Consider the following 19,669-nt stretch of genomic DNA (forward strand, 5'->3'; position numbering starts at 1 on the left):
AAGTTTTAAAACTAATTCTGCTTCAATTCTGACAAAACTATTTAAAACATACGTTCGCCCTAAACTTGAGTTTAGTACCCAAATTTGGTCACCCCATTTAAAAAAGGATATTAACAAAATTGAATCTGTGCAAAGGAGTTTTACCCGTCATATTTGTAATCGTTGCAACATATCTTACACGTCATATAATGATAGAATGATTAAATTTGGATTGAAATCACTGGAATATAGAAGATGGGAATTTGATTTATTAATTCTTTACAAAATTATCAATGGCAAGTATAAAAGTTTTTTTAACCAGTTTTTTAATTTTTCCCAAAATAAATATCAATTAAGAGGAAATAATTTGAAAATAAAATGTAAACATGATTTTCAAAACAGTCAGTGGCAAGGCGCATTTTTTCACAGAGCAAAAGCTATGTGGAACAGACTACCTCAGGATATAGTATCTTGTGAGAGGGTAGAACAATTTCGTTTAAAGCTAAAAAGATTTGACTTAAATACGATAAATACCAGTAAAATTAACTAATTTTCCACTGTAACAAAAGGAAAAATATTCGTTTCCCTACGCCTCCCCCCTACAAACTATTAGTTTACTTATATATTTTGTAGTTATGAATATTGTTTTATAAGCCATGATTTTAGACAAACTTCTTTACTGTGTGTACTAAGTAATATATAAATTTGAATTTTTTGAACTGAATTTTCGATTTAGTTCATTTGTTTATCATATTGTGTTTAACTTTGTGTTTCCATTTAAATTATGTTTGTATATATATATATGTATAATTTATCTTAAAGTTTTGAATATAAGTTTATTTTCTTTTTCTCTTTTTGTGTGTCCTGTTTAAGTGGCTCAGGTTTTGATGCCTGAGTCCAACATTGCACAATAAACAATATAATAATAATAATATTAGCAGTAAAAATAAATAATCCTAATTAAATAATTATTATTAAGTTAAATTATTATTTAATAATTTTTTCTCATCCTACAGATGTATTACAGTTAAATTGTTTACAAATTTCTGAAACTAGTAAGGTTTAATATTTGAGAACAGATTTTTGAATTTTAAACTAAGTCTTTTGCTAACTTGTAACAACTTGTGGCTCCAAAATATGATATAAGCATCAAAATTTACGGTTGGATAGTTTTATCTCTATGAAAATAGATCAGCCAATCAGCGACACATTTGTAGAATATTCAGCCCCGCCAACACATAACGAAAATGGCCAAAAACTAAAATACAATTAATAACAAATAGTAATTTGTTACATAGTAAGTGATGTTAATTTTAGTAGTTCTAGACAGTGGCGTAGCGTGGTATTTTGGTCAGGGGGTGCGCAAATTTTTTTCTCAAAAAATTTATTAAATTAAAACTTTTGGGCCGCAATTTATTCGGGGTCAATTTTCTCGGAAATTTAAGAATTACTAAAAATCTATCTCATTCATTTTTCAAGCAATCTTCTTCAAATTTTAGAAAATGTTCCTTACATTACAAGAAAAAAATGTGCTTATGAATTAAGATAATTAAAATAAATAAAAATTTTATATAAAAATTTTAAAAATATAGTCTTTTTTTTTCAAAAATAAAAAAATTACTACAAATTTTTAAATTCACAAGTAATGTTTTTTTGTTATTGTATAAAGATTAAACTGTTAAAGTTTGAAGAAGATTGCTTGAAAAAAGTATTAGTAGATAGATTTTAAACAAACTAGCCTTTTTTCGCTGTTTTAGTTTTCCCTTCCCATAGGGAACCTATTATGCGGCCCGACTTTGACTGTTCATATCTAAAAAAAAATTGAATTTTTTAAAACAACAAAAAGTATCTTAAAGTTTTAAAAAAATCTATAAAATAAGATCAACTTCTAAAAAATATGGCTTACCCCCCTATGACCTTTAACTACAAATAAATAGTCAACTAAGTACAACAATTAATACATCAAAACATTTTTCTCTGTGCAATTTCTAAACAATATTCAATATCTATTTTATATCAGCAAAAAAGAATTGTATTAAACTTAAAATAACTCATACTTTTAGTTTGTTGCAGCTTTCAATATACTATCTCTATCTTTTATATAAAAATGTTAAAATTTCAGTATTAAAATTAAAAGTTTTGAATCTAAAGAGCAAGTTTTTTTTTTGTTTTAACTTCTACATTTTTGGCTATATTACAATATAAAACTGTAAAAATATATCTTAACAAATGAAGAAAATCTGAAATACAAATAAAAATTAAAATTTTATACCACTTGAACTGCAGTCTTGAGTAATAGCAATATCTGGTGTTGGTCTGCTATTTTTCAATTCAAGTTTTTGAGCTTCAGATAATTTTCCTATCTGACATATTTTTAGACTTGCAACAGTCCATACAATACTACTTTGCATATTTTTTTTAAATAATAATCTAAAAACTAATGAAAACAGATTTTTACTTTTTATTTAGTTTTATAAAACAAATTTTCAAAAAACAACCAACTTTGAAGCTATCAGGATTGCCTTGCCACTCTTTGAGTCAAAATAACTATCCTGAGTTAGTTTAAAAATATCATGTGTCATCATAGGCATTTTAAATTATTTTATAGATATTTTTTATTGTTTTTATACTAATAGAAACTAGGCTGTTGTTAAAAAAAGCTTTTAAAACCACTTAATCTACCCTGAGTTAACAAAAAAAAAACAAATATATCCTTAGTCAGCCTGAGCTTAAAAATACTTAATTTTATAAAAAATTAAAAAAGTTATGCTGGTTTTAACTGAGTCATACTAAAGTTTTCTAAAACTTCATAGAATCTTGAGTTATCCTGAGTGTGTGGAAAGATTTAACTAAATGCTTATGATACAAAACAAAAAGTTTAAAAAATAAATTTTTGAAGGTCAACCTTTTCAATGCTTTTAAAAATTCACAAGAAATATAGCTTTTCACTTATCTTGAGATCAGTTTTTCTATGATCTTTAGGGAGTAGCATTTTTTAAATACTACAAACAGTGGGTAGAAAGAATTTTTTTTTAAATACCATTTAAACTTGATTTAAAATTAAATAAATTTAAAATTAATCAAATAAGTCTTTAAGACTAAATATTGATTGTAAAAAATATGTTTTACAAGTTACTATAATATTATTCATGATGTGACTGAATAAATTTCAAAATAACTTGCTACAAAAATTGATTAATTTTTTAACTTAATGGCTGATAGAATAGCAAAGTTTGATTTGTTTGTTATCTTAATAAAAAAAGAAACTACTTTTAATAAAAATTTTAAGTTTAGGGTAATTTAAAGAATAATTTTTGTACAGTGAGATTAAAACTGCATTCACAGTATGAACTGTTTATTTATTATTTGTTTTATTTTTTTTTTTTGTTATTTATCTTTTAAATTATGTTGTTAATATTTTTTGTTCTTATTATCAATTTATTTTTATTTTATTAGCAGTTATTAATTGCTATTTTTGCTACTATTTGTTTATTCTTGAATCATTATCACTATAAAACAGGTTTAGCTTTATGGTTTGCTAACAAAATGTTAGCATTTGTCCTTGTAGAAAATTCTCTCATAAGGTTATACTACTGCGGTGCACTAACTGGTTGCGTACTGCTTGAGTGTAAATTCTTATGAAGTTATTGATGTTATAAATTTTTTCCTTATGGAGTTTTGCATCAACATTGGTGCACATTTGAAATCACGCACCGAATCAGTATACTGGGTAATTTCCCTAACTTGTCACTAATTAGTATTGAAATTTCGTTTTACTTTTCAAATACTAGAAAAACTTAGTTGAAAAACGGCAAATTAATCAGAAAAAATAAACAATAAAGAATAAAGATATTACATTTTTTTTTACTTCTTTTTTTTTTTTTTTTTGGGTAGCACGCATGCGCCAGCGTCCCTCCCCACGCTACGCCCCTGGTTCTAGATTATCGTACTTTCATTGTTGGTTATTTCAAAAAATTAACGTAATTATTTCAAATTTTGTTTTGTGTTTAACTAAACTAAAAACATATACAAACTTCTTTATAATAAAACAAAAGATTCAAAAATAAAAGACAGCTTATTTTATCTTAAGAAACACTCTTTCGAATACAACATAAATAAATACCAAATACTAAATAATGATAGTAATCTCAACTTTTCTTATTTCAATTAAATAACTAAAATAAAATAATAGTTAGTACAGCTATTTGATTAAAAATTTCATTTGAAAAACTTATATTTGCATAAACTTGTCAATTTTTATAAAGTAGTCTTGCTTAATAAATTAAAAAGCAACAGTTATGTTACAAATTCATTTTGTAGTAAAACAAGTTTAATATAAAGTGACTAGGAAAACAACTACAAAAATTCTTTAAATTATCTTATTATCAAAATATAGTAATTGGAGAATATATTCTATAAAAGCAGCAAATTCAAAATAATTTTATTCATACAGTTTGATATAATTAAAAACAATTCGACATAAAAGTATAAAAATTGTAAGCAAAATTATTGAGCAATGTACTGTTATTGCTCACGGGTTAACAATATTGCCATCAATAGAAATTTATAAACCTTCATTAAATTCACATACAAATAAAAATTAATTTATTTACAAATATTAAAAATCATAGAACATAATAGACTAACTGCATATTTCAATATGATTTTAGTATGAGAAAATTTCATATGTAATTTCAAAAACTACATTTGTTTTTATTGCAGCTCTTTTAAGGAATATTAGTAATTTTTAAGCAAAAATTAAACATTTTATTTATATTAGGTAAAAGTGATTACTTTAAGTTGCAATAGATTATGATAAAACTAGCCATTAAAACACTGTTTTTTGATTGATTAAAATTACAAAATATAAAAAGCCTTTAAAGTTGAAACAAGCTAAGAAAGTTATAATTCGTAAATTATCAGTTTTAAAACTTCATATTGGTGAACTTGAACACCCAAGCCCATTTAAGTTGTGCAGGATCGATCTGCGGCATGATTATTTGGACCGAATCATCCTTCTTGGACCAATTGACCTCCGCGTCAGTGCCCAACATAGACACTTTTGTTGCAGCTTGGACACTTTGCTGTACATCTACGAGTGCAAACTGGTTGTCTTCGGGCCACTTCAGCAGGAACGCATACACTGTTGAGTTGTCCTTTGCTGTTGAATAATAATAATTTATTTTTAATTTGTTTTTAACGTGTTACTAATTACGAGCTTTTTAATTACTTTATCAAAAAAAGTGTCTTAGTACGACATACTATCAGAAATTTTCGGACTAGTAAAGTCCGTCGAAAAAAAAAACATTCGTTTAGTATGATGAAATAATTTACATAGAATTAAGTGACTTCATTTAATAATTGTCTATTAAGAATCGAAATCACGTGATTAAAGTTTAGGAAGAAATAGTTGTTTTATTACTTAATTATTTTTAAATCCAGTTTACATTATTTATTTTTAATGACGGCTCTCTAGATAAAATAAAATACTGTTTAATCAAGGCTAAGGGAGTTGCTTTTCATGACTCGAACGTATTCTTTTCTCATTTACTTGTTGTTTTTAACTACTAAACAAATTCCAAACGAATATTTAGTTTCAAAGTTTATTAAATTGAGAAAACTGAGTAACTTCTACCTTAAATGCAACTGAGGGTATATCGCTGAAAGGAATTTAATTAATGACTCAATATACTTTTTCATATCAGTCAAAAGTTATTTTTATAGTGCACAGTCAAAAGGATGGATACTAATAATTTTCACAATACTAAATAATTAAATATATTAAATTGAATATATACTTATAAGAAACATTTTTTTTAATCAGATTTATAAAATGATGAAACTTCCCACTGTGTACCTAATACTTGTGTTCTTTTAAGAGTAAAAATAAAATCTATAAAAATAATAAAAACATACATTGCGTTGTACAGTAAGTTTGAAAAAAAAAGTTCTATAAAATTGTAAAAAAATATATACTTGTATTTTTTTTAATTAGTAGTGTTTAATTATAACTTACTTATGTTTACCTTTAAATTTTTCTTTTTTATACTGAATAAAATATAACTTATTTCGGCATTTTAAGTTATTTCCAACTCTTTTAAAAATTGATAAAAATAGATAAATAACAAAACCAAAGTTTAAAACATAGTGATATAACCTGCAGTGTACCAAACATCGGTATTGAGTGAGTCATGTTGTGAAATTTTCCACGGCACACTCCCATACACAGCCTCCCCATTGACAGCCAGCCACACTCCCATCTGTTGCAGTTTTTGTTGGAAAATGTTGGGGATTGTGCCTTCCTTTGTGGGTCCGACATTCATAAGCAGGTTGCCACCGCAGCTGATCGTTGTTGCTAGCACCTGCAATGTTTTTGAATATAATAATTAAGAAGTTCACTATATTTAAAAGTTTTATTTTAAGTTGCAGATTTCTATAAAAAACTCTTTTAACATATTTATATTCGTAATTCATCAACATTTTGTTTGTCGTGTTTTTACTTGTATAAATATTTTGGCGTAAATTTTAAGTATATATCAGAAACTGTAATTTATCACTAAATCCAATTACTATGTTAATTGTTCTAATCACAATAAAAAATTTTACAATCATGTATTAAATAACTTCATTTTGAAGCTTTTTAAAGTATAAAATTTACGGTAACTTATAGTTCAACTAAATAAGTAACACAGTATATTTTAAAGAAAACCAGGTATAAAATATTTTTTAACCTTTGAAACTTGATCATTATCAAAATTTTGAAACCTACATGGTCTATAAAACAATATATTTTAATAAGCAAAACATTTAAAAAGCTTTTCAAAAAGACATTATATAGATACTTCTTTTTAACTAAAATAAAAAAATATTATTAGTCTTTAAAATAAAAATAAGTATTCCAAAATTCATAAAGTTGCTTTATAATTCTTTTTACCTTGTTTTTTCAGATAAAAATTAACTTAAATTTTGTCTTAAAAGAATTAAAAGTAGTATAGTATAGTTTGCCACAGGTTAAAAAACATACATTGTTACTAACATTGGTTATAAAATTGTATGCTATTTGATTTAAGCTTTACCAAAACTTCAAATGAAATTATTTTTATTATAAAATAGAAACACTTATTTCAATTTTAACATGAAAGTTAAACAACTAATGAGTACTAAAATACGTAGAACTTTTTTCTTAGAAATCAAAACTTTAACATAAATTAAAAATAATTGTTGATTATAAAAATATGCTTTAATAATTAAAGTTAATTGTTAAATAAATAACATGTTGAATTAGTTTTGAAATCCAAAACCTCAATAAGTTCCTCGATAGTCAAGTAGTCTTCAAGCTTAGCATTTCTTCTGTATCCCCAAGACTTCTTGTCAATAGTCATGCAATTCTCCCACTTATGATTCACTAATTTTCCTGGATTGTACCTTAAAATTATATATTTACTTAATTTACTTTAGGTAGTTCACAACATATATATAAAATTCTTAAAACTACTTGAATCCACAATGAAATACACGTAGATAATATACATTTTTAAGTTATTACAAAACTGCTAATGCTAAAATGCAAAAAAGAAAAAAAATCAATTAGATATTAACTTCAATAAAATTTGTACGTAAAAGTAACACAAAAGTGTTTTTAAGCAAAAACTAAACCAAAAAAAAAAAAAAAACTTATAATAAATATAAAACTATCATAAAGTTCAAGCAAATAACATTCCAAAACAAACAAGAAAAACTAGATGCTCAGAAATTACTTTTGCTTGTTCTAAAATGATTAAAACTTACTTTAGAGATAGTCTTAAAACAGTACATCAAAAAAATTATTAAAAAACTTTTTACTTTTGATTTATTTAGTTTTAAAACTTATTAAATATAATTGTTTATATTAAATTATAAATCGGTAGCTGTAATTTTTACATATACATTGTGTACATAAAAATTTACTTTAGTTTTCTTGTGAGCTAATTTTTTGCAAGAGGACCCACTAACAAATAAAAGCTGTTTTCAGCATCTAATAATAATAATACTCTAATATATTTGTAATATTTACAATTAACAATATTACTTACAATAATCAGAATTTATAAAATCAGAAACATTTACTTATACATTTGGTAAACACAAGATAAGTACTTTACAGTAAAGGTTATAATAAAAGTTATAAAAAAAAAACATACTTTTCTTGTTTTTATTAGCAGCTTATACATTATTTCTTTAAACAAAATAAAACGAGTCTTAACTACTGATATTTAATAACATAATAATTAATTTTAACTTATAATTCTTATAGTGTATTAAGTTTATACAATCACTTTTTCAAATATATAAGTTTTGTTTTTTTCCCAATAAAAGTTTTATACAGAATAGAGAATATTAGGAATAGTAATGCTAAATACATTACTGCTAAATACCTATTTTTATGGTTTTTACGGAAACATCTGTTAATTACTAGATAAGTACAATGATCTTAAAAAATCGAAGTTATTAAAAAATTTATGCATCTCTCATGTTGTAATCATTATGAATTTTTAAAATATATTCTTCGTTTAAATTATTCTAATTCGATCATCAGAACACAAGCCTTCAATAGACTGAGACCGAGGTTAAATTTTTATTGAAACTCGTCAGTAGCTACATCCAAAAAAGCTACATTCGTCAATCTACAAACGTTTTGTAAGTAAACTGCAGTGAAATCTGCAGTGGTAAAACATGATAAACTATTTGTAGATTGACGACTGCAGGTTTTTGGTTGCAGCTGACTGACGATTTTCAATTAGAACGAAATATGGGTCTCAGTTTACCAAGTGCTTGTAGTCTCATGATCGAATCGGTATGATCAAACCTAAAATTGTATCACGGCAAAAGAAAGTCCAGACTTAGGTTCTGTAGTACTAGTGTACGGCTTTTTTATAAGTATGTTTTTTACAATCCATTTTCTATTGATCTAAATATTCAACGACACATTGTAAAATATAAAACAACTATTTACATTTAAATCGTTATTTTGTACAATGAAAAAAAACTTAAAATATATTTTGAAGTATTTTAGTTTTCAAAATAATGATATATAAACAAAAGCTTAAAAAATATTTTGATTCAAAGACTAAAAATTAATTTTTGTATCTTTTATTTTTGAAAAATTTTAATAACTCATAAAACCTGTTGACATCAGGTAAAATAGTTACTTAAGAACTGGAAGAAGCATAAACAAAAAGCTCTACATAATTTGTAATGTCAGATGTGCTTATTTTTATGTATCTGTATCAATTTTTTTTTTGTTAATTTACAATGTTTTTTTCCCGTTAAAGTCTTCATACAATAGGTTTTTATCATAAAATTTTGTTTACGTCACTCACTAATTCATTAGTCAAAAGCAAAATAATTAACTTTACTTAAAAACAATTAACATACCTAATTAGTTATTAATTTTTAAAATAAACATAGCCGTTTGTAGTGGTTTTTTAAGTTTATTGTAACTGACGAGCACTGATGGTAGTACCACTATAAAACTATAGTTTTGCAAATAAACTTAAAATTATTGATTCGTTTAATAAGTTTTAATACAAACAAATGCTTGTTTTTACTTGTTTATTTTCAAGTTATAGCATAAGCTAATAAAAAATTATTAACTAAAATACATTATAATATTCTCCTGTCAAAGCTATTCTAACAAACTTAGTTGAACTTAAGATGAGTAAACAAAAATTTATATGTTTAATACTAACTAAGAAAATGTTTACATAAATTAAGTTGATACGAAAACCTGCTAATCATAATTCAATAACAGAAATGAAGCATTTATAACACATGCTAGCAACTGCACCAAAAATTTTCGCATAACATATCATATCTTCTATAACTTTAGGCTCAAAATTTAGCGACTTATACACTAACTAATCTTTTTTTTGCTTTTTTGTTACATCTTATTACAAAAATGACTTTAAAATAAACAAAAAATCAAGCATACAAGGTATTGAGAAGCGTTCATAAAATCAAGAATAACACTATCAAAAAAATTTATGAAAAATAGTTTATTAAAGTCGGTTGAAGTTATTTATTTTAGAAGAAATGAAAGATATAAATATTCTAGCTTAATACAATCATATAATACAAATAATTCTCTTATTTTAACATTTTTAAAAAACATAATATTATTTACTCTTTGTGAACAAAAATTTTTTTATATATTTTGTTCAATTTTGTAGTGTCATCTTTTAAAAAAATTTAGAATTTTATATCGAAAATATTATTTATCCTTGCTCTAAAACATGGGTCGGCAGCCTAATGTAATGGGCGGGAAAATTTTCTTAGAAAAAATTGCTCGCGGGCCGCATTATTTAGAAAAAAAACCTTTGAGGGCCACATTTATTCAAAAAAACTTCAAGTAATCAGTAGAAAAATATTTTTTAAGATCAAAAATACAATAAATTAAGCAATATTAGAGCACTAAAAACGAGAATTTGTTGAATTAAGAACCTAACTGTAAGTTTTTATTACAAAAATATAATTTTTATTGTCTTTTAAATTTATATTTTTGGCTGAAAAGAAGCTCACGGGCCGCAGATTTCGACTTTGAGGACCGCATTTGGCCCGCGGGCCGCAATTTGCCGACCCCTGCTTTAAAACCTAATTTACAGAAAAATTATAAAAATTTACTCTTTTTACAAATTTCATAATCAATTATTAATCTGTAAGATATATCATAATAAAAAAATCTCTTATGTTTCATAAATTAAATTAAATAAAACAGTATTTATCGGTTTAAAAAAGTATACAAAATTTTAATTATATATATATTTTTCGAAGTTTATTTTACTTCTTTATCATAAATTTAATATAAACTTTTATTGAGACATATTTATATATTTTAATTTTTTAGTACAATTTAAAATTACTTTTATATTATTAATATAAGTACTCATAAATCCCTTAAAGTATTTCGATTATAATAACCACATTTAATACGCTGGTTTCTTAGTAAGTTTTAAAATCAAAAAAAAAATTAACAAATTTCTATTATAATTTATACTAAATTTTGTTACTGCATAAAACAGTTTTATCATATTAATAGTTAAATTAAATTTTACTGTTGTAAAGAATTTTAAATACTACTTAATGCACTAAAAATAACAAACAGTGTAAAAGCATAGTATAATTTATAGTAAAAGTGAACCATATAAAACAAACATCCTTCAAATAATTTATATTGTCGTGTGTATGTTATCTAATAAAAGATAGAAGAAAGAAAATAGAAATAGAAGAATCTTATAAATAACTATTTGCAAAAGCTTCTTACACATTTATGTTTTGTTAAGTTATGTTAAGTTTTCAGATTCCAATGAATAAATAAAACTGTAAAAAACTATTTAAAAATATACTCAAAATAAATTTACATAATTTAAATAGTGTTAGTTTACTAGTTTAAACTAAAAACAAGTCAAACTAGTTAGATACATGAAACAATTATTCTTAATCTAATGTTTTATTATAAAATTCATACATAAGTAAAAAACAACCTGTCTTGGCAAGTATAATATCCACCATGTTTACATGCAGTGCCTTGACCCCATCTATCATTTGTCACTACCATGTCCTATGTGAAAACAAGACTTTTTTATTAATTGTTTTTGTATAAAGTAATAACAAGCTTACATCTAGAAGTTTAAAAGGTATAAATAACTCAAAAAACATATTACTTTATAAAAAGAATATTCAAAGCATCTGACTATACTAAGTTTAATTTTTAGAGGTAACAAGTATTGCTATTAAAATAATTATTTTTTTTAAAGATTTGGTAAAAAATTAAACATTTAAAATTTGACCTCAGTGGTTTAGGCAATGAAATTTATTAAATAAAAAATATAACTATAAACTCTTTATTAGAATTATCTCGAAGCAAAGTCACACAAAACTATTCCAGCCAAATTTTGACGAGACTTTAACATATTTAAGGATTTTATATATTATTTCTTAAACAAAATCTTCAATACATAAAAATTTAAAAAATTAAAACAGCAAAACTTTTTAAAAAAACATGAATAGATGAAACTTATTATATCAATCTACATTCGATAACAAACCTTTAGTTTTTCTCACAAAGCTTAAAAAATCATTTACTATCCAAGTATAAAAAAACTAGAGTAATTAAATAAAAGGAAAATAAATCTTTCAATTTACTTTCACTGGTGATTCATTGTAGAGCCAGGCAAGGAACCCGGTTGAATTCCAATATTCAACTGGAGCTGGATCACCATCAGACCACAAAACATCAGGCTCGTATTTGGTAACTAAATCGTATAATTCTGGCATGGTCTTTGTTGTCACATATGATGTTGTGTTGAAACCATTCGACTTATCCCTTTATTATTGATTATTAATATATAACTTAAAATAATACAAAACGATTATAAAAACTATACTATTTAGGGAGTACTTAAGACAATGACAAAATAAACTTAAAAATTGTTTTAAACAACTTGTTTTGTAATTTTTTTTTAGAATCCATTGTTTATTTAAATCTTTTTTATTTTAAAGCAGTGGTCATAGCTTTTTCAATATTAGTAGGCCATATAATAGACAAATTATTTTAGCAGAATAAATTTACATGTACAAAAACTTACTCATTATACAGAGGGTTAAACCACTCAAACAAGGAGTGATACAAACCAAACTTAATGTTGGTATTATTCCTTATTGAGTCTCGAAGCTCTCCAACCAAATCTCTATGAGGTCCAACATCCATAGAGTTCCAATTCCAAGAATTAGAAGAAGGCCAATTTGTAAAGCCTTCGTGATGCTTGGATGTAAGAACTACATACTGTGCACCTGATTCTGTATTTAGATCACTTATTTTGAAATTGAACAACACAAGGATAAATTTTACTTTTAAGTATTTAATTTTCTTTTTTAATATAAAAGCATTACTTCAGTAGATTAATATTATCTATCAAAAAAATACAGATTTATAAAATCATTTTAGATATAAATTATAGACACAAAGAACAAGGTAAGAACATATAAGTAATAAAATTAGTAAGTAAAGATGTGAGATGTTTAAAGATTTTTTCTTAGGAGTAATAGATTAACATCCTGTACAAACTAAAAATTTCAAAAATAAAAATTAAATAATTCTTAAAACCGGTAAATAAGTTTTTTGACAACAACTACCTACATAAGAAAGATTTCAACAACACAATAAAACTATCTTTTAAGTTCAGGTATTTGTTTATCAAACTTAAACTAAGTTTACATTGATATGTTTATAGGCTTACTAAATAGGTAGATTACACATTAAAAGATACTGCAATATTGTATCAAAAAGCAACATAAATTTTGAAATTTACAGTAAGTGTGTTATAAAACCTAACATATATTATAATGCTATGTTACTTAAAGTTTTTGTAAATGTACTAAGTTCACGCCAAAAAAATATTAGTTTTGACACATTTGTAAACCAGTGTTTGTTTTATATCATTACACTTCAGTTTTTTATATTTTAACTTATTAAACTCTTATCTTGCTAATTCATTTTTATCACATTATACCTTTTTTTTAAATATAAAGTATTCATTATACCATCATAAACTTTATATTTTGCACTGATAAAAAAAAAATTATTTTAAATAAATCTAAACCCAAAACAAAAGTTTTACATGAAATAAACTATACAAAAATAATATTAATTTAAATTGTTTTAAATATAAGATTATAAAATATTAAGGCCATAGGGGGGTCAAACATTTTTTTTTACAAAAATTAACTTTGGCTTTTATATGAAAGCTTTAAGTACAAACTACAAGCCAGTTTTTATAGAATTCAAAAATATCATTTGACTTTTGAGATATTTAATTTTTGTAAAAACTTTCCAATATAAACGTATGGACCGCAAATTTTTTGGGGTCAATTTTCTCGAAACTTTAAAATCCACTAAAAATCTATCTCCTCCTTCATTTTTCAAGCAATCCACTTCAAATTTTCAGGAAATGTTCCTTTTAATATTTTGAAGAATCTGAATGTTGGAATTTTTGAAATTTTGAAAAATAAAAATTTTATCCACAAAAAACTAAAAAAAAGGGTAGTTTTTTGACAATAATTTTTTTTTTACTAAAATTAAAAAAGTTCCTACACTAGATCTCTTTAAAGTTTAATGATACACATTCTGTAAAAATTTGAGAAAGATTACTCAAAAAATGAAGGAGGACATAGATTTTTAGTGAAATAGTCTTTTTTCGCATTTCTAGTTTTTGCCTTCTATAAGGAACCTATTGAACGCCCTTTCTTTGATCGCTTATATCTCAAAAGTTACTTTGAGATTTTTTAAGCGGTTAAAAGTGTCTGATAGCTCAGATTAAATTCTACAAAATAAGATCAAGTTGTAAAAAACAAAGTGGACCCCCCTATGGCCTTAACAGCTTAATAAAATCATTTTTTTTGACTTTGACAAAAAAAACTAGCCTAATTTTCTCAAAAAACCTTTAAGAAGTTCATACCAGTTTTATTTGGCTAAGTTTACCAGATTTTCCTAACTAACTGAAACTATCTTACATTGGCAACTTAACTTAAACTCAACTTGGTAATTTAATTCATTTAAAAACGTTTTTAACTTACTTAATTAAGAATTATCAAAAAATTAAACAGTATCATTTTACTTTTTGATAAACTATGTTTTCTTCTTTCTGAGTTTGTTCTTAATTTTTTAATTGGCTAAGCAATCTAAATCAAGCAATTTAAAAATGATAAACTTGACTTTCTTTGTAGTCTCATTTTTTACAAAACAGTCTTAAGTTATGAAAATTTTTGAATTAAATTTTGCAAGTATTAAAAAAGTTAAATAAATTATTAACCTTTTTCATAAACTGTATACAATATAATTACAATACTGTAATTATTCAGAATAATATACTAGGTCATCAATCAGTTTAAAAACTAAAACCTTTAAAAATTTGTGCCCACTGATCAGCATCAAAGAATTCAGCAGTAAACTGGCTTGCAAAGTCAGCATAAGAAAAGTTTGGAGGATAGTTTTTATTCATAAATTCTACTACATCTGGTCTTTCTAATCCCTGAAAGTAACTAAAAAATAAAATAAATATATTTAAGCTAATATTTTGTTAAAAACTACTGTTAAAATTAGTTATTACATGTTCATATGCAGTTTTATCCTTGCTTAGGATACAAATACAGTGACAAATTTACCCAAGTTTAAAAAACAATATGTATAGTACACAAATGTATAAAAGTAGATATATAGTATCAATGTGTTACACAACAGTTAGTTTTCTAATTTTTGCTGGTAGTAAAACTTAAACACATAGTATAAATAACTAGTTATGTTTTAAAGAGAAAATAATAAACCTTCCAGTACCACCAAAACCATTCACTGACAAAACTTGGAACAGAGAAAACACCCCAATGAATGAAAATACCAAATTTTGCTTCATCATACCATGAAGGCAATGGTCTAGAATCAATTGACTCCCAAGTTGGCTGATATTTTTTATTTTGAACTACTTTGGTGTTTTCTTTCCTGTATGTAATATGCATTAAAAAATTTAATTTATAATAAAACATTTCAGAAAAGTTTTGATTATTCAAAACAAAAGATTATTTGAAAAGTGAACACAGTAATAAAAATCTTTATAAAATAAACTTTATAAAGGGCATAGGGGGGTAAACACTTTTTTACAATTTGATATTATTTTATAATGTTTTTACTAAGCTACACGATGCTTCTCACAGACTAAAAAACTCAGAATATTTTTTTAGATATAGTAGGTTAAAGTTGGAGGCGACAATAGGTTCCTTATGGGAGGCACAAACTAAAACGGCAAAAATAGACTATTTCACTGAAAATCTATCTTCTCCTACGTTTTTTGAAATAACTACCTCAAAATTTCAGGAAGTGTTCCTTAATATATTTAGAAAATTCTGTTGGAACGAATGTAAAAAAAAAAATTATATAAAAAATAAACAACAAACAGTTTTTTTTTTATTTATAAAAGTTTCATTTTTTAGCTCTTTTAAATTTTGTTCAGACAGAATTTTCTAAATATTGCAAGGAACGTTTCCTGAAAATTTGAGGTAGTTATCTCAAAAAACATAGAAGATTGATTTTTAGTAATTTCTAGTTATTTGCCGTTTTAGTTTGCTCCTCCCATAAGGAAACTATTGTTGCCTCTGACTTTGACCAGCTATATCTCAAAAATTATTTTGAATTTTTTTAATCTTAACTAAAAACTGATTAAATATGAAACTGAAATTTAAGAACTTTATGATGAAAATAAAAAAAATAATCAGTTTTTTTTTTTTATAAAAATATTTTACTCAAAACTTTTAAAAATCCTGCATTTGAAATGCTTATAATTTAGTTAAGATTAAACTAAAAAAAAAATCAGAAAGATTGCATAAAAACGGTAGGAGAAGATAGATTTTTAATGAAATAATCTTTTTTTTGCTTTTTTGCTTTGGTCCTTCAATAAGAAACCTATCAGACTTTCCAACTTTGTACTCTCATATCTTAAACATTAATTTAAACTTAACAAAATGGTAAAAAGCAACTATTAGATAAGTCAAAGATCTTTAAAACAAGATCAAAATAATAAAAAATTGCTTTATCTCCAATGCCCTTAACCTTTAAAATAACAGTAAACAAAAATTCACTTTGATTTTAATTCAAACTCTTGAGCTTTGTAAGGATTTTTCTTCATACTTAAAACTTTTGAGTCTTTGGACAAAATATTGATTCCAAAGACTGAACTTGCTAAGTAAACAAGTAAAATACCAAGTAATAACTTCATATTTCTTTTATGTATATACTTATTTAATTTTTGACCATTTCTGAAAAGATTTTTTTACTGTAAATTAGTATTTTCTTCTTCATCTAAAAGTTTTTTGTTAATGCACTATAAATATTAATTTAGGGTTAGTTAAACTTAAAATTTTGCTATTTCACAATGTTTTTAAAGTATTTATGTACTAATGAATTAAATGTTTCTATTTTAAGAAAAAAAAATCAAATAGTATTGGTTATTTTATTTATTTATTTACTTTTTATTTGGTTGATTTTAGGTTCTATATCTTCAGAAATATTCTATCTAGATTAAGAGCAGGATTATTTAATTTTGGATTAAATTAATTAACAAAAGTAAATGTTAAAATTTTTCTTTTGGGCTAATGGTAAGTATAGCCCACATAGTTTTAAAAATTATAAAAAAAATATGGTAGATAAACATTAGCCTCATTTTACCCTCTACAACAGCAAACATTTTTTGAAGGTCAAGCAAGTAAGCTATCATCAACTGTAATTCTACCTGCTGCTTTAAAATTAGTTTTTAAGTAACCAAAATATAAACTTGAATAAGAAACTATCTATTTATCTAAAAAAAAACCTTGGTGACACATCATTTGGTATACACTCATAAAGTTAAAATCTTAACACTTTAAACCACAAAGTATGATAAAATCATGAAGCGCAAATCCCCTAGTAAGTATCTGTTAAAGCTGCAAAAAAACATCAACAAACAAATTGTATGATTAATGCATAAATGAACGTTCTATGTTCAAAATATAATCTATATAAACTATTTTTATAAGATGTAACGTTATAAGGCGTTAAATCCTGGAGATCCTGATAAGCTAAGCTTATCGGAATGTATACCACAGATGTTCTTGTGCTAAGACTTTATTTCAACTCAGTTGAAATAAAGTCTTAGCACAAGAACATCTGTGGTAAACTATTTTTATATAAATTTTTCAAAGAGGAAAATACTTTTAATCAGTTTGTTGATGCTTTGTTGTAGGATAAATAAAACATTTACAATACTTTTAGTTGTAACAACTTAATTTTGTAGTAATTTAAAACTTTAGTTAAATTTTTTCTACTTAATTTAGTTAAGAAAATTAAACAAAAGAGAATAAATTCTCTACAGTTTTGAAGGAATTCTTAAAACATTCATTATAATCATAAAACTTGGAAAAAGTTTACCATAAAGCTTGTACTATTGCATTTATAGTTTATAAAATACCCTGTGGTGCAAACATGGTATGTAAGGAAAATCTAACTTCTAACTCACGCTTAAAGACTTAGCCTATAAATTCAACTCGTAATATTTTTGATAAGGTTTTCTTTAATTGCAGAACTTCTTTTTAGAAGCAGAACTGTCTTCAGCAGAAATGCTAGCAGTTGTTAGTAAATGCAACAATGAAAAGCTACAACCGGCCTTTAAAAACTTTCAAAATATTTAGATAATAACTTGCCAACAACAATAAGTGTCTTCTAGACCCAAATGACAGGCAACACTAGAAGAAAAGTTTTCAAGAGATTTTGAACAAAACAAATGTCAGTACCAGTAGCATTGTTAATTATTTTTGTCTATTCAAACTATAAATGACTTATATGAATATTTTGTTAATACTTTGCTTTAATCATAGGAAATGTAAATGTCTATTCAAAAAGTGTATTCTATCAAAAGTCTATCAAAAGCTACTACAAAAAATACTATATTATTAAACAAAAAAGAAATAGCTACCCCATTCAAAAAAGTCTAAATACGTCCTTGTGTGATATTATGCTTTCGTTAAGTTACTACACGCATAGATATTTTTTTACATTTAGCAGTACAATAATTGAAAGTTTTAAACAGTAAACAAAAAAGTAAAGTCTCGATTGTTGTAGAAAAAAATAGCTAAAGACAAACAAATTGGAAAACTTTATAATTTTCTACAAACAATCAATTAACAAGAAGTTAGCAGTATGAAAGTATAAGTATATAAGCGTATTACATAATTTTTTAGAGCAATTTTCTTGCAAACGTTTAAGTACTTTTTATTTATTTTTAAGATCTAAAAATTTACTTATGGCTTCTTCAGAGTCTAAACTTGTGGTAGGATGTATTTTTGACGATTTAAAGATTTTTAGTAATTATAAAAACACTTAAAAAAAAAAACAACTCATACAACTGATTTGCGTAGGCTAATCGAATGAAATTTGGTTTTTGCAATTTTCTTGCAAACTTTCAAGTACTTTAATCTTATTTTTAAGATCTAAAAATTTACTTATGGCTTCTTCAGAGTCTAAACTTGTGGTAGGATGTATTTTTGACGATTTAAAGATTTTTAGTAATTATGAAAACACTTAAAAAAAAAAACAACTCATACAACTGATTTGCGTAGGCTAATCGAGTGAATTTTGGTTTTTGAAATTTTCTTGCAAACTTTCAAGTACTTTATATTTATTTTTAAGATCTAAAAATTTACTTATGGCTTCTTCAGAGTCTAAACTTGTGGTAGGATGTATTTTTGACGATTTAAAGATTTTTAGTAATTATAAAAACACTTAAAAAAAAAACAACTCATACAACTGATTTGCGTAGGCTAATCGAATGAATTTTGGTTTTTGCAATTTTCTTGCAAACTTTCAAGTACTTTATATTTATTTTTAAGATCTAAAAATTTACTTATGGCTTCTTCAGAGTCTAAACTTGTGGTAGGATGTATTTTTGACGATTTAAAGATTTTTAGTAATTATAAAAACACTTAAAAAAAAAAACAACTCATACAACTGATTTGCGTAGGCTAATCGAATGAATTTTGGTTTTTGCAATTTTCTTGCAAACTTTCAAGTACTTTATATTTATTTTTAAGATCTAAAAATTTAATTATGGCTTCTTCAGAGTCTAAACTTGTGGTT

The 19,669-nt window shown here is 24.7% G+C and overlaps 1 protein-coding gene across 1 annotated transcript; it reads right to left on the bottom strand.

Moving 5' to 3' along the window:
• Positions 1-4,497: 4,497 nt before the first annotated feature.
• Positions 4,498-16,814, bottom strand: LOC145842165 (plasma alpha-L-fucosidase-like). Its single transcript, XM_082949562.1, has 9 exons — positions 16,642-16,814; positions 15,337-15,508; positions 14,915-15,044; positions 12,603-12,813; positions 12,160-12,340; positions 11,499-11,575; positions 7,281-7,404; positions 6,137-6,341; positions 4,498-5,140 (listed from the first exon to the last, which is right to left on the bottom strand). Exons 1-9 carry the CDS (start codon positions 16,776-16,778, stop codon positions 4,905-4,907), a joined length of 1,473 nt encoding a protein of 490 aa, XP_082805688.1. The 5' UTR covers positions 16,779-16,814; the 3' UTR covers positions 4,498-4,904.
• Positions 16,815-19,669: the final 2,855 nt, after the last annotated feature.

Source organism: Thalia democratica, chromosome 8 (genome assembly GCF_965202585.1).
Source record: "Thalia democratica chromosome 8, ktThaDemo2.hap1.1, whole genome shotgun sequence".
In the NCBI taxonomy this organism is placed as follows: domain Eukaryota; kingdom Metazoa; phylum Chordata; class Thaliacea; order Salpida; family Salpidae; genus Thalia; species Thalia democratica.